At 41.8% G+C, this 16,514-nt stretch overlaps 1 protein-coding gene across 2 annotated transcripts in view; it reads right to left on the bottom strand.

Moving 5' to 3' along the window:
• Positions 1–13,133, bottom strand: part of HEATR6 (HEAT repeat containing 6) — a 35,315-nt gene extending 22,182 nt beyond the window's left edge. The window contains exons 1-8 of one of the 2 annotated variants that reach the window (XM_060646649.3): positions 12,874–13,133; positions 9,387–9,494; positions 6,431–6,571; positions 5,827–5,942; positions 4,900–5,014; positions 3,306–3,407; positions 2,298–2,435; positions 304–599 (exon numbers count right to left, since the gene is read on the bottom strand). In XM_060646649.3, coding sequence (XP_060502632.1) covers positions 304–599; positions 2,298–2,435; positions 3,306–3,407; positions 4,900–5,014; positions 5,827–5,942; positions 6,431–6,571; positions 9,387–9,494; positions 12,874–13,092 — 1,235 coding nt within the window. In that variant the 5' untranslated portion in view covers positions 13,093–13,133. The remainder of the gene's footprint in view (positions 1–303; positions 600–2,297; positions 2,436–3,305; positions 3,408–4,899; positions 5,015–5,826; positions 5,943–6,430; positions 6,572–9,386; positions 9,495–12,873) is intronic. The other variant, XM_060646648.3, reaches the window with a different exon arrangement.
• Between the last annotated feature and the right edge of the window lie 3,381 nt (positions 13,134–16,514).

Genomic DNA, 16,514 nt, shown 5'->3' with positions numbered 1-16,514 from the left:
GCCAGAATTGGGGAGCAGGGGTGCTAGTAAGAAAAGGCTTCTCAGAGGACATGATTGCTGAGCTCATACCAAAGTGGAGTGGTGGTTAATAAGAAGGCACACAAAGTGGAAGAAAATTCCAGGCAGAGGAACAACATGTACAAAGGCAGATGAAGGGGACAAGGCAGATGTAGAGTGACACAAAGCCCAGCATAAATGAATCTTCAAATTAAATCTTGTGTAGCAGTCAGGTTTTTAAGCAAAGTTATTAACTTATGTGCACCTGAGATTATAAGGCGTAACAACATAACAAAATACTACTACCTCATTTTACTCTGCATGCCTCCTTCAGCATCCGAATAGTCAGACTCACTACTGCTGACCTTTTTCCAACTGGCAGAACGGAAGGGGGTGGAGACTCGGTCTCTTCCTGCCATGCTGCTTCCCTCTACAGGCAAACTTCGGACTCCCAGGGAGGAGGAGCAGGGAGTGCTCCCCTCACACAGGTTCTCTTTGCCTGAGCCAGTGATGGGGACTGCTTCTCTTTCACCACTGGATTCTTCCTCTTCCTCTTCTTGATGGATTTTCCTTGATTTTACTTTTGATTTCTTCTTTTTATTCTGATTTTAGGAGCGAATGAAAACATACATATGAGAGCTATTGGTACTTTCTCATTTGATAATTACTAAATATGTCCCCAACATGTAGTCTGAAGAAAGAAGAAAAGAGGAGAGGAGAAAAAAATGGCACTTACTTAATACTCTGTGTGTCAGGTGCTGTGCTAAGTGCTTACACACACCCTACTGGACTACAGGAAACAAGGCATGACATATGTACAACAAAGCCATACTGGTAGCCTGGGTTTAAATTCTACCTCTGTGACTGTGGGCAAATCATTTCACCTTCCACTTAGCTTGAAGTTCCTGATCTGTGAGTATAAGGCTAATGCCACTTTCCTTGCACAGTTGTGAAAGCATTCAGCAGCAACAGATTTCAAGTCTATAGAAAATGACTAGAGTGACAATTTTCTCAGTTCTTCCAGATAAGACCCATAGCTAGCACCACTCTAGATGTAGAAGAGAGATGTTAATCCACTATATACAATGCACGGTTTAGGTCACTGAGGCTTTGTAGATAGTAAGTAAGAGCCAGTTTCTTTCTTTTCTCCTGCTTCCTTTCTGACATCCAAATATCTTTGGAATCTAGGCCTCCCTCTGCATTCTCAAGGTCCCCTGAATTTAAGAAAGGAAGGTCCTCATCATTTCTATTTTGTATTATTAACATGGCCCCAGACTCACACCTTTTACTTGCTACCACAGTGATGTTTCCTAGATGTGTATCTGATCATATCACTCCCCTATATAAGAGTCTTCATCTCTGCCACCTGTAAGATAAAAACTAACTCCTTAGCATACTATAAAAGACCCTTATGATTTGGCCTCTGCTACCTACTTGTCCCAGCCTTCTCCTGCACGCACCTGACACTCTAGACTACTGGTTAACAAATAGGCTGCACACATGCTCATCCTCTATGCCTAGGCACCTTCTGTTTCCTCTGGCGGAAAAAAATAACCAATACTTTCCTTCCTTTTTGTACTCTACTCATTCTTTAAAAAAAAAAAAAAAGTTTATTTATTTATTTTGAGAGAGAGAGAGAGACAGAGAGAGCAAGCGGGGGAGGGACAAAGACAGAGGGAGAGAGAAAATCCCACGTAGGCTCTGAGTTTCTCCCCTAAACTCCTAAAAACAGAATCTATATCCTTAATGTTTAGCATAATGTCTGGGATGTAGCAAGTATTCAGTAAATGTTGAGTAACTCAATGAGTAGAAGAATTTCAAATTATAAACATTTTATAAGTAATACCGGATACACGTCCAGATATAATACAGTGGCCCATATATCTGTAGGCTCTAGGTTCTCCAATGGAAACATGAGGGAGATGGCAACTATATGGATAGGCTGGGAAACCTGGCAGTTGTAACAGAGACCTACAATATTTACCAATTAGCCTTTTGTAGAAAAAGTGGGTTGACCTGTGGTCTCGAGCATTTGGGGAACGAGGATGTGCGGCTTCAGGCGTAAAGTGAATGTCCACTGCTATAGCTCTTACACTGCCTAGACCTCTTAGAAATATAAGATGCTCTAACCAGTGTTTTCAGCAGTCTGATGAATTTACATTTACTATGCTAAAAACCCAAAACTGAAATCAAATTTAAGGTCAGCCTTTGGCGCAAGTAGGGATGCAAATCACAGAAAATATATATAACAGGCAATTAAAAACAATCCACAACTTCGTGCTAAGTAAACACAAGCATACCACAGTTGGTCGAGAAGTGTTGGATTCAGATTGCTGCGGTTTGACAGGTGGCCGCCCGTCATACTGAGGAAGCGGAGTGGGGTATAACACCGTGGGCAGCTCTATGTTTAGTCCCGGGAGTCCATGAAACATAGATTTCTGATGATGATGATGATGAAGGAAGCGCACACACAAAAACAAATCATAAAACAGAATCATTTGCCATGTTCTGAATCACATCGATGAACCAATTAATGTCTAGAATCTTATTGAAGAAATTCAAAGGGACAGAAAATTGGTATCTTGAAGGTTTAGGGCTTACAGAAGAGTTTAATCCCATTTGGGTGGATCTGGTCTGGTCAGATGAGTTTAAGTTTGATTTTAATTTACTTACCATTTTTATTAAGTTTAAAAATTTATCCAACCTGTTTTATCCGATTATTTTATCTATGATTTTTTTAAACAATCTATCATTTTTATTTCACTTATCCATGTCCACATCTAGCTGTCTATATGGGAGATGGGACAGGGAAAGATTTAAAGTTTTAGTCACGATCAAGGTAAGTTAAAAATGGCTTTGACCCGAGGCCACTTCCTGGCTGACCTGAAAGGTGGGTCCCCAGAGAGGAACCTTCCCACCGACCAGCAGGCTCAGAAACGAAAGGAGGCAGCCTACTAATTGCCATCTGACTGGCCTGTCTACTTATGTGGGCCAAGAGCCAAAGAGAAGCCCTGGTTCCTCTTTCAAGTACAAACAGGTTTAAGAGGATCTACAATTAAATTGTCTACAGATCATAAGCTATTCCCTTCCTAAGTGAAGATTCATACGTCAAGTTTTAGAATTTTGATGAATTTACTTAAAGCACAGCTTACTGTTTTCAGTTCTTAATTTGACATATCCGTACATACGAACATTTGAACGATCTCCTAATATATACTGCCGAAAAGCTAGCTTTAGAGAAATGACATAAAGTGGTCCCTATGCCTGGGGTCTGAGTAGGAAAGACACTCATCGCGATGAGCACTTACCTTTAGCACAGCCAGAAGAGCTCCAAGTTCCTCGGTCTGTGTCAGTTTCATCTTACCCCCATTGAGAAGAGACTGTATACCTTTCAATGCATTTTGTAACAACTGGGGGAGAAAAGAGGCCAAGTTAAAAGGTACAGAAAATTTGGTTATCCAGGGGTCGGCCTCCTAGCACCACCTAGGATGAAGAAGTCTTTCAATGATGAAAAAAATCATGCAACAGGGGAAAAGAAAGAAGATCTAGAGGAGAGATGTGATGAACTACTAATTATTTTCCAGAAGAACAGAGTGTTCTCACTGAAAAGAGTGGTCTTACTGTACATGTTTATAAGCTAGCATGTACAAATGGTGAGCAAGGAGGAAAAAAAAAACAGGAGGTGTGTAGTGGGAAGGAGGTGACAGGGATGGAAAAGTGGCAGCAGAGATTGGAAGCGGGGAATCTCTATGATACAGCAGCCTCACTAGTTATTAAAGTCAAAGGAATGTATGTGGGAACAGGTTTCTAGAGGGCAATTCTGATCAAGATCGATCTTTTGACTCAGCATTCTCATTAAGAAAGAGTCCTTGGGTGCCTGGCTGGCTTAGTTGGTAGAGCATCCAACTCTTGATCTCAGGATTGTGAGTTCAAGCCTCATGTTGGCTGTAGAGATCACGTAAATAAATAAAACTTAAAAAAAAAAGATACTGTCCTTAAAAAACACTCCCCACACAGAGAGGATGTGGAACATAGCCTTTTTCTGAAATAGTGGAAACACTGAAGAAACTTCAATGTCCATCTGTTATGACAATCATTATGTAAGAAGCTAGCCCTCTGCTACAAGGCAAACTCAATCATAATAACAGGAAGCATCTGCCAAGCACTTTAAATGATATATTTCATATACCGCTCATGTAACTGTATCATTCGTCCCATTTGAGAGAAAAAGTACATGGAGACTCAAGAAGTTAAGTAACTTGCCCAATGTCTCCCAGCTACAGCAGTTAGAAATGCATGAGGTACATTAATAGGTACTGAAAAGATGCCCAAGAAATATTAACTTTAAAAAGGAGATACAGTGGTAAAAAACAGCATATTTAATATGATCCCACTGAAAAATTATAAAATATAGTCATTTATATACAGAAAAAAATGTCTAGGGGCATGTAGAACAAATTGTTCCAGGTGGTTATATCTGAGCAGGGAACTATAGGGAACTTTCACTACCTCAGATCTGTAAGTTTTGAAATGTGTCACTCTGAATTTAAAGCATGTTAACAAATTGCCATATCTGCATCAGAGTTTTTAAAAAGAAGTAATACTGCAGATATTGTTGAAATCTACTCCTTTCCCTTCCATCTAAATGACTGTTACTAGTCTGAAACTGTATTGCTTTTCTTCAAAAATCTAGAACCACAAAACAAACAGAAACTGTTTTGTAATTTAAACCTGAAAGATATGATTTCCATCTTTGCAGGTTATAAATATCTCACTTATGCCTTTATCTCCAGACAAAACTGATTCAGCAACCAAATTATATTCTTTAGTCACAACTTCTGTTCGACTACTGCTTCTAGACACATCTGTAACATTCACAAGATTAGTGGTAGCCCCACCTACCATGCAAAACGTGATATCATCCATATCAGATGATTTTGGAGACTGTAAAGTGGTCAAGAAAGCCTGGAAGCAGATATTTGGGTAGGGTTCCTCCAAGTATGGCTGTCCTGGTACACTAAAACACATACAGAGAAAGTAACTCAAACTCAGTCTCCTTTGAAATGGGGCTTGCAAAAGAATAAGAATTAAAAATAGCAGTAATACAGACTGGTGGAGTTGGAATGTACCTTCAGATGAAACTGTATTAAGGAAGACTGTGCACTTCGGGTAAGTAACTACGGCTGTGGAACAGCACATGGCTGGAATGAATACCAAGAAGGAAGAGGGGTTTCCACAGGGAAAAGTTACAGAAGTTTGTAGTGGAAGAAGTATGGAGAAAGAAATCTTTTTTTAGCTCTACTTTTCAATGTGTAGAGGGAAACAATGCACACAGGTCTTGTCTGGCTAGAATCACACAGCTGAGCCCGACTCCTCCCCACTGGACAACACCACAATGGGGAGATAAGATACATCGGTTCAAGTCTGTGCTCCTCAGTTTCCATTGCACAAATCTACAATTTGGTGGATGGGATTGGTTCCATTTTATTCGAAGAAATTGGCTTCGATAGAGGCCTCAACAAAGCTTAAATTCATGACTATATCCTTCTAGAAGACTTAATATGGTTAGAATTTGTATCAACAGAAAACAAAACCTTGACATATTGCGTATGTACTGCTCTTTCCCTATTTTAGGGAGAAGATCCTAGTCTATTTTTTCCTTTACTTTACCTTTTTAAACAAATACCACTAAAATAAACAATATACGATGATCTTATTAGCAAGGAACATGGGAAACACAAAGTAGGTTATTTTTCTAAGTTGGCTCTGGCTTCAGACACGAGAGGCCCTGTCTCATCACAGCCAGGAGATGTGGCCGGACTCACATACCTGAGACACAAGTTTGCCATGCAGTGCACTGCAGCTCTCCTAGCTTCAGGGTCAGGCTGAGCCGAGTCACTCAACTTCATCAAAATCCCGTTCTTGCCGAGCAAGTCTGGGAGGTACTAGAACAAAATAACAGCTAACGTGCGTCAGAAAAGGCTTCTTGGAAAATTATTACTCTTTAGGTGGGTGTCATTTTTTTTAACTAATGGGCGGTTAAGTCCCAAAAGACTAGCTGCTAGCTAAATCTTTTAGCAGCTAAATCTTTCAGATGGGCATGCAAAGATGTGCCCTGAAACACCAGTAGCGATCATCACTCTCAGCCCAGGTAGCTGCTGAAGCTCTTCAGTCTTGGGTGCACACTGAAGGATGACGATAACAATAGCGGTTCATGTTTAGCGAGTGCCAAGCACTTTACAAGGACTGTCTCACCTCATCCTCAAAGGATCTACCGTATACATGAAGAAATGAGATTCAGGGTGGTTGAGTAAGGGTCGACCAAGGTCACACATCTCATTAATGACAGGATGGAAACCTGAGCACGAGTCTATTGGTTCAGAGCCTGTGTTCCTAACCTTTGGAAGGAAAGGCAGAACACAGTTTAAACTACCTTTTGACATTTTGAGCCATTGCAGTAAACCAGAGCTGCCAGGGCTTGGAGAATCTCCATGTGTGTCCAGGAACTACACTGCTGAATAGCAGAAATAGTATATGCCAACAGGAAATCCAGGTTTTGTTCATCAACAATCACCTATGAATACAGGAAAAAATATGCATCATCTAACTTGTAAGAAAAAATACTTTTATCTTTTTCAGACATGTATGCTCATCTGAACCAGGCTATGAAAGAAAGGGCACATGTGTCCATCTTTTTGGTGTCAGAAAGATCAGCTTTAAAGGCCTTGAACGTCTGATCAAGACAGGGCCTTCTCCTTGTCCCAGGGCCTTGCTCACTTCCTCCCCTTTACTCCCTCCACTCAAAATAGAGCCTGGCAAAGTCCCTGCAGCTTTTCCTGGAGCCAACCAGATACTGGTAGCTGTAAATACACAGATACGTAAGACTCAAGCCACTGAAATGGCCTTCTCTACATCATAAATGCTCAACAAACACACTATGAATATAAATGCCTGCTAAATAGCTACTATGTCTCACTATGATGTGGAGCATACAATGGGAAGAGACTGCATATACTTGTCATCAAGTTTATAATCGTGTTGGGACAAAGGAGGCTAATCGAAGTATCAATTAATGAATAACTGAGATAAACTGTCATCAAAAGCTAGAAAGTTGATTAAGGGCTGTAGGTACCATCTGTGATCAGGAACTTTTCCAATTGCCAGTGCTACAAAGGTAATACATCTGAGAACAGTAAACCTTCAGAAGCTATGGTACCAGTGTGAAAAATTCTGAACTTGAAAACAGCCTCATTTCATTTAGGACGTCACAGGTAGCAGACACTGCTTACCTATCAGCACTCATCTCCTCTCTCCTGCTGGCAGAGTATTGATTTTATTTGGGTACTCACCTCTTGCACATGGGACCTGAGGGTAAATCCTAATTAGCTAAGATACTGGTTCTTTACCAGGGGAAATCTTATTTCCCAAGGAAATGGGAATGTCTGTAGACAGTTTTGACTGTCACAATCAGAGGGATGCTATTGCCTTCTAAGGTAGAAGCCAAGGATGCTGCTAAAATCCTACAATGCACAGGAGAGCTGCCCTACAACTAAGAATCATCCAATCCAAAATGTCAGTAAGTGTCGAGATTGGGAAACCCTGATATAAAAGTTGAGCTGCACAGTGTAATCATCTAGGGAGCTTAAGCCCTGCAGTTGATTCTAATGTACAGTCAAGGTTAACCCCTGGTTTCAGTCACCCATGGTAATACTATTCCCTTGATCAGACCTAGGTCTCCCCAGCCAGATATGAGGGGAGATCTGATGGAGAATGAGGGGACAACATGCTTCATTCTTTTTTTTTAAATTTTTTTTAATGTTTATTTATTTTTGACAGAGATAGAGACAGAGCATGAAGGCAGAGGGGCAGAGAGAGAGGGAGACACAGAATCTGAAGCAGGCTCCAGGCTCCGAGCTGTCAGCACAAAGCCTGACGCGGGGCTCGAACTCACGGACCGTGAGATCATGACCTGAGCTGAAGTCGGACACTCAACCGACTGAGCCACCCAGGCGCCCCAACATGCCTCATTCTTTTTTTTTTTAATTTTTTATAACATTTATTTTTGAGACAGAGAGAGACAGAGCATGAATCGGGGAGGGTCAGAGAGAGAGAGAGGCACAGAATCTGAAGCAGGCCCTGGGCTCTGAGCTGTTAGCACAGAGCCCGACGCAGGGCTTGAACTCACAGACTGTGAGATCATGACCCGAGCTGAAATCGGATGCTCAACCGACTGAGCCACCCAGGCGCCCCGACAACATGCCTCATTCTTACAGAGACACAAAATAAATCATTTTTTTGCTTCTGCTGGGGGTTATTTATTTATTTCACATGGAATGCCTGGAATTGAGGCAGCCATCTTGACTAGGAGAGATGCTAGCTGAGGACAGCCCATACACCGATAGCAGAATGGAAAAATGTCAGGAAGTTTCTCATAAAGTGCCCCTGGAGTGCCTCTCTTGGGGGTTGTGGTATGATATAATTTAAAAAAAAATTTGTTTTTAAGCTGTTCTAGGTTGACTTTTCTGTTTCTTGCAGCCAAAAGCAGCCAAAAGGTTACATAGTGCTAATTGTAAATTTTGTGCTAACTACATTCACATCCTCATGTGGCATCTTATGGTAACAGCCTCAATGTCTGAACTGTTCCTAAAAAGATATGAGATTTATTTAGCAAACTGAAAACATTCTGGAGAAAGGAGAGCTACAGCACGGACCTTGTTATAAATAACAAGGGTCTTTCTATCTTTTTAAAAAAAAAAAATTTTTTTTTAATGTTTATTTATTTTTGAGACAGGGAGAGACAGAGCATGAACAGGGGAGGGTCAGAGAGAGAGGGAGACACAGAATCTGAAACAGGCTCCAGGCTCTGAGCTGTCAGCACAGAGCCCGACGCGGGGCTTGAACTCACAGACCGTGAGATTATGACCTGAGCCGAAGCCGGATGCCTAACCGACTGAGCCACCCAGGCGCCCCAAGGGTCTTTCTATCTAGTGTCCTCTTGCTCCCAAGCTACTTATGTTTATGAAGATCAAAAGCGGACCACAAAAATGGGAAAGGGGAAAACATATTGGTAGGAAAGGAGTAGTAGATTGTTTCAACTTATTCTTAGATATATCTTGGTCAAATACATCTTCCATGAAAAATTCTAAGACCTGGGGGACTCAATGATATTGCTTTCTTGAACCAAACAGAAAGGGGTAACTCTAATGGACAAATTTCTAGAATTGCGCAGAATAATTTTTTTGGTCAGAATTATATTTAATATCATCCCTAGTAAGGAAGTGCTTCTTCTAATTTCTCAAAAGATCAGCCCATCGCACCTAGCACAGATGTAGCATTTCAAAGGTACTTATTTAGTTCATGATAAATTCTAAAGTTATGCACATGATTACCTGTAATCTGTTAAGTAAATGGTGGATAAGTTGAGACACTTTGCTGACAAGATGATTCTGATTAAGAGGCACCAGTCGGCAAGCTTGGACAAGAAGAGCACTGACATCCTACCAAAAAAACAAAAAAAACAAAAAACAATGAAAGGTGATATGCCTATTTATTAGTCAAGTAAAGAAGCAACCCCTGCCCCCCAAACACAGCCAAACAGAAAAATGAAAGGCAATGTTCACACTCAAAATGAGGAAAGATGAAATGTGAGGCAGGAAGTAGGAAGAAAATTAAATGATAGCACAGAAGTGGGATGTGCTAAAAAGAAGGAAAAGACACAATATGGTTTTTGTCAGTCTAAAAACTCCAGAGTCTCTACATACGTAGAGAGTGCAATGAAATAGCCAAAGAGAGGCTTCCAGAATATAAAAACACACACCGAAGTTAAAAATACCAAAAAGTAAGCAAACAGACACATGAAAAGATGCTCAACAACACTTACCATCAGGGAAATGCAAACCAAAACTACAATGAGATATCACGTCACACCTGTCAGAATGGTTAAAATAAAAAACACCAGAAACAACAGGTGTTGGCAAGAATATGAAGGAAAAGGAACCCTCGTGCACTGTTGGTGGGAATGCAAACTGGTGCAGCCACTGTGGAAAACAGTATGGAGGCTCTTCAGAAAGTTAAAAATAGAACTACCCTAAGATCCAGCAACTGCACTACTGGGTATTTACCCAAAGGATACAAAAACACTAATTCAAAGGGATACATGCACCCCTATGTTTACAGCAGCGTTATTTACAATAGCCAAAGTATGAAAGCAGCCCATGTCCATCAACAGATGAATGGATAAAGAAGATGTGGTGTATACACACACACACACACACACACACACACACACACACACACACACAGTGGAATATTACTCAGCCATAAAAAAGAATGAAATCTTGCCATTTGCAATGACCTGGATGGATGGAGCTACAGAGTATAACGCTAAGCAAAATAATAGAAAGACAAATATCATATGATTTCACTCATCTGTGGAATTGAAGAAACAAAACAAACAAGCAAAGGGGAAAAAAAGAGAGACAAACCAAGAAACAGATTCTTAACTATAGAGAACAGACTAATGGTTACCAGAAGGGAGGTGGGTAGGGAGGGATGGGTGAAACAGGTGATGGGGATTAAGGAGTGTACTTGTTATGATGAGCACTGGGTGATATACGGAATTGTTGAATCACTATATTGTACACCTGAAACTAATACAACACTGTATATTAACATACTGGAATTAATTTTTTTAATTAAAAAATAAAACTCATTCATTCCCATCTTGAAAAAGAAAACAGAAAGCAAGCAAACCATATTTTCAAGGCCACTGGGAAAATCAGCAGTGACACGTGTATAAGTTTAATGTAAAATTAGGTAATTCTAAAAAAAAAAAAAAAGCGGGGAATCTATTTGCAAATCACACCATTCATTCCTCTATAGACATTTACTGAATTAAAAGTCTGGAGCACCTATTATGTGTTAGATCTTTGGAATCCAAAGGTGAACAAACATATTCCTGAACTTCAAAGAGCTCATTATCTAGAAATACTCACAAAACATTAAAGTGAATTAAATGTTGAAAGAATTAAGTACAAACTCTATGGGGAAATGGTAATTAAGGAGGTCTTACAGAGGTGATTTTTTTTTTAAATTTTTTTTTTTCAACGTTTTTTATTTATTTTTGGGACAGAGAGAGACAGAGCATGAATGGGGGAGGGGCAGAGAGAGAGGGAGACACAGAATCGGAAACAGGCTCCAGGCTCCGAGCCATCAGCCCAGAGCCTGACGGGGGCTCGAACTCACGGGCCGCGAGATCGTGACCTGGCTGAAGTCGGACGCTTAACCGACTGCGCCACCCAGGCGCCCCAGTTACAGAGGTGATTTTTAAGCATAACCTGGAATGATCTGAAGGATGACTTAAAAATCTGCCAGACATACAAAGCAACGAAAGACGCCGCAAGCAAAGGGAATGGAGTGTGCAAAACCTGGAACACCAGTAGGTGTGAAACACTAGTAGAAGCTTGTGGAAGAGCAGGTTTTAAATGACTGTACACAGGGCACAAAAGAAGTGATGGGAGACTGGAAAAGCACATATTTTTGACGTAAAAATATCAAATTATACCAATAGAGCAAAAGTTCCCGAGTCCTCCCCGAATTCCACTCCACTCCCTAGTGATACACACTATTCTGTTGTTGTCAACTCTTCCATTTGTTGTTGTGAACGCTTTACATCTATAAATATACACAGTCTGTTAAACACGCTCCTCACCCTATACTGGTGTCACACTGCATGCATGAACTGTTCTGTAACTTGCTCTGATCACTTACAGTATGTAGTGAAGATCATCCCAAATCAGAGCTTTGCTTTCTAGTCAGATTTTTTTCCCACAAAAGAAAAGAGCACTCTAGCAGCAAAGCAAAGAATGGTATGGAGAAGGGCTGGACTGGAGGCAGAAGTTTAAGGAGAGTTCAGGAAAAAGTCATCTTGCCTGAAGGCTTAAGGCACTGGCAATGGAACACAGAAAAGGAGATGAGAAACATTTATGAAATAGAGTCTGAAGAATCCAGAGTGGATAGATCCGGGAGGAGGGAAAGGGAAAGCACCAGTGTTTGTGCCAGTGCGATTTGGCAGACTGTTCATGTTTCCCTGAGTGGGGGGAGGGGACGGGTTGGGGATACAGTGGTCTCTGCCGAGATAATGTAACTCATTTTTAGGAAATGTCAGGTTTGAGGTGCCTCTGAGCACCGTAGGCAGTGGTATGACTGGGTCAAGAGTTCTAGGAGTTCATTAAGTAGTCTCCAAGGCCCGATGTGTGTGAATATTATTATTATTCAGAGTCAAAGTACTTCTAAAGAGGAGGCAAAGAGGGAAAAGCTAGCACGGAGGAACAGAAAATGGCAGGGACCATGTGATAGACTTAGGCTCCAATTCTAGCGCTGCCGTTCGCCAGCAATATGACACTGGACCTTTATGTGCCTCCGTATTTTTAACAGTAAAACAGACCTAATATTACCGACGTTGTAAGATTCCTAGAACCGTGCGCGGTATATAGTACGTGACGGTCCGAGTTCCATTACTTATTAAATGGTAATAGTGAATTTTATATACAAAGTGTTTTTTGTATGCAGAGAGTGGAGCGGAGGCGAGGGGCGGACCAAATGACACCTGCGGTGTTACCAGAGCAGAAGTCATCAGTGCCGTTTTGAAAGATGCCGAGTTTGCCAAGCACTGCGGGGTCTTCCAGACAGAGGAGGGCAGAGACTGCCACAGTCGGAGGGAGCAAGCATGCCTGGAACTAAGTAATGCGAAGCGGTGCCGAGAGAAGCCAGGAGAGGCCAGGAGAGGCCGGCGGGAGCTGCCAGCCCGGGTCTCTGAGGGTGGGGCCGGGGCGAGCAGGCGTGGCCCGAGTCCTCCCGACCCAGCAGGCCGCCTACCTCCGGGGCCACGCCGCCGACCTCGCCGTAGTTCTCAGAGATGAGCTGGTCGAAGAGCAGGTGGATCTCGGTGCGGGCGGAGCTGCTGTCGTCAGGACGGAGGGCGCAGAGCCTGGCCGATAAGCAGCGGAACCCACTGCCCTGCTCGGGCGGTGGCTCTCGTGGAACGTCTCGCGCCTGCCCGCCCGGCAGCGACTCGGCCACTTGCATCGCCGCCATCTTTCCCACGTAGGACCACAGGGAAATACTTCCGGGGCATTCCCGGCTCCGGGCGCCAGCTCCGGAAATAACTTCTTTAGACCAGAGCTGGCGTTCCTAGACGTTGGGATCTGCTTGCACTGCTGTGCGAATGGGTTTCAGAAACGGCTTGGAGGCTTTACTTGCCGCCTACTTCGCTTAGAGCCCTGACTGAAGTTGAGACTTTATTTGTCCTCCTAGAAAGTTTGTTCCTGGGCATGGCTGACATGCCTGTTTAGTACTAGCGTTTCAAATTCGGACTGGAGTTGGGGAGGGGCCGTTGTAGATGGCAATGGCAGAAACTGCTAGGTCTGCGACATCTTGGACTCTTACTTTTTTCCCAGGCACAAAACCACCCTGCATAAAGGATATAGTAACCAGTATTCCTTGCAGCTAGCTGTGCATCCTTTTGTGAATCTTGAGGCACTTCACCACACGAGAAAAGTAATTTGGAAGTTCAAACTCAAGCCATGTGAAATATAACCTGCCCGAGGGTGACCTAGTTGAGATTGGACACCCCAAGATTTCCTGTAACCTTAAAAGCAAGAAACTGGAAAAGAAAATAGCGATTTTAAATGCTATAAACAGTTTTTAGCCACCCAAGAAGTGAAGGCATGAAATTTACATTTGGTCATCTCAAGCCTTTTGAGTTATGCAAATGTAAAACAAATTATCATCAATGGTTCTTAGGGAAAACCTTGAAGGCACCTGAATATACATGTTTTATCTTGAGACAAACACTTCTGTTTAGCAATGGCAGTTGGGGGCATGCTTTAGAAGAGCTAGTTTTCTAAAGACTTTGGGCTTTTGGGGGAGGAATATTTTTTGTTTGACTTTAGATTTCATTATGCTTGTATATTATTGTTTATTCTTGAGATGTGTGTATGTGTATGTTATGTATGTGTATTTGTGATGTTCAAGCACTTGCTCAGAGAAGATCAGGAGCTGAGGCCGAGTCACAGATGTCTTAGTCTGAGTTCTTCCAAAGCAGAGCCTTAGATGAGGTTGTTATATGAGTGATTTATTCAGGAATGAACAGGGAAGAAAGGGGAATCAATATGCATATGGGCTATTGAATTAACCATTGCAAGGGGTGGTATTTGCTCAATCCTCAAGATTTTCTGAGAAGCTTTATGGAATGCTGTCAGAACCCCCTTCCTGAGGAATGGAAGATGGAAGCATATATCTGCCAGCCTCTGAATTCTGTTGTCAAGCATTGCCCCACCAAGCATCAGTTCTCCAGTGCTTTTCATTTGAGCATGCATCAGTGGGTGGTGGCTCTTGTGGGAGTTTCTAGATGCACAGAGAAGCCCTGAGGCAAAAGTGAGAGGTGGAGGGTACTGGGGTACAGTCCAAGACAAGGCTCTGACAAGAGCCTTAACTTGTGCTAAGCTAGTAGATGCCTGATAGAAGCTGGTTGCTATAGCAATGATTAGACTAAGAATAAGAGTGTAAGGCCAAGAGTATTCAAAGCAGTGCACAAGAGATATCCAATATACTGGGCTAGAAGGATGTGAGACCTGATAATCATCACAGTGGAAGTGGTGTGATAGAGACTGTGGAAAGGATCAGGGTTTGGTGTGGCTCATCTTAGGTTGCAACCTGAGTGGCCCACGCATACTGTTATTCAAGACTGAATGACCCAGGTATTGTAAAGTATACTGATACCAGTCTGTTGAGTTCTGATGGAATGTACCCTAGCAGATGGCAATGTGGTTTCTCCAAAGAAATGAACATTCCTACCCTTTGCTGATCACCAACTGAAGAAACATATATCAAGCTTTCAGGGAGGACTTGAAACCCCACTTCATTGGCTTGTGTTTAGATGATAACCCCCAAACTGTGGAATTCATAGCTTGGCAAAAATCTCTCCCAAGAAAACTTCCTCACATATCCTTATTCCTCCTCACTCTCAATCTTTTTTAATCCTACAGTGGCACTGGGACTTTAAGGGATGCCTAGCATATTCATAGCTATTTCCTTTTGTAAGTTCTGCATAAAGTGGTCTGGAGCCTTACTCTGGAATATCACCTCTTTCATATTTTGGAACTCTGTCAAGACTTCATTTTTATTACTTCATTAGAGTGTGGATCATCCTAACTAAAGTAGGCTTTACCTTGCCCCCTTCTCCTTGTAATTCACATCCTTGTTTATTTCCTTCAAAACCTTTACCATAATGTGTAGTTATTTGTTTACTTGGTTTTATCTGTTTCCTCTTCTAGAATGTGAGCTTTGTGAAAGCACACATCCCATCTGTCTGGTTCACTATTGTTCACTGTCTGCATCATCTATCGCTGTTCATCAATGCTAGCACAGCAACTGCATCATGGAAGACACTCACCAATACTTGCTGACAGAATTAATGGATTCACTATTTATTCGGAGCCCCCAATTCGCCATTTGTTACTTGTTGTGAAAATCAAATGGGATCTTTGTGAAAATACTTTGTAAACTATAAAGTTCTATAAATCTTAGCATCCAAATGAGGGAGACACTGTTACTTCCCCCTTTTTACAGATAAGAAAAGTTTAAATGGCTTAAAAAAAGAAAGTATAAAGAGTTTAAATGATTTGTCAAGGGCCACACAGGCAGTAAGTTGGCCAAAATCAGACTACAACCCAGGCCAGTTGTGATTGTGAAGACCAGAGACAAGAAACTATAAGTCTGTTTTTACCCATGTTTTGTAATGGGGAAAACCAGAAGAGAGAGGCTGGTCCTAAGAATTGAGATCAACTAGGATAGGCTAGGAAGGAGGATTGGCCTTGGCTTCTCTTCTAGAATCTTAGAAAATTAGGACTAAGGGCCATCAGCCCATCTATTTGGTAATAATCATAACAATCATAGTCAACATTTATTGAATGTTTTCTGTGTCAGGCACTATGCCAAGCATGCCAAGCACTTTACATGAACTAACTTCTTTTATCCTTGTAGCTCTAGGAAGTATATATTGATAATCAGATCAGAAAACTAAATCACAGAAAGGTTAGGACACTTGCTGAAGGTCACACAGTTGTGTGGTGGAACTGGGTTTGGAATTCAGAATCAGAGCTCCTAACTACAATGCTATAATGCATAGGCCCTGGAGCTTGAAATGAGATTAGCGATAAGTTCCTGACACTTATCTGCTATATGAGTTTGAGTAAATTACTTAATCTCTCCAAACCTCAGCCCCCTTATATGTTAAATGGTAGTGGTAATAAGCAGTCACAAGGTGGTTGTAAGGATAAATTAGATGATTCTTGTGGAGACTATAACACAGTGGCATACCAAGTCCTGAGCAAATGTTTCCCCCACCTAATCATCACCCCTAACCAAATAACTCAAGCAGTGTGGGTACTTTTAACAATGATGATTTATTGAAAGAAGTGACTCTTTTTCCTTCCCCACCACATGTAATCTCCATC

Source organism: Panthera onca, chromosome E1 (assembly GCF_046562875.1).
Source record: "Panthera onca isolate mPanOnc1 chromosome E1, mPanOnc1 haplotype 2, whole genome shotgun sequence".
In the NCBI taxonomy this organism is placed as follows: domain Eukaryota; kingdom Metazoa; phylum Chordata; class Mammalia; order Carnivora; family Felidae; genus Panthera; species Panthera onca.
This window is presented reverse-complemented; position numbering and strand designations above follow the sequence as displayed.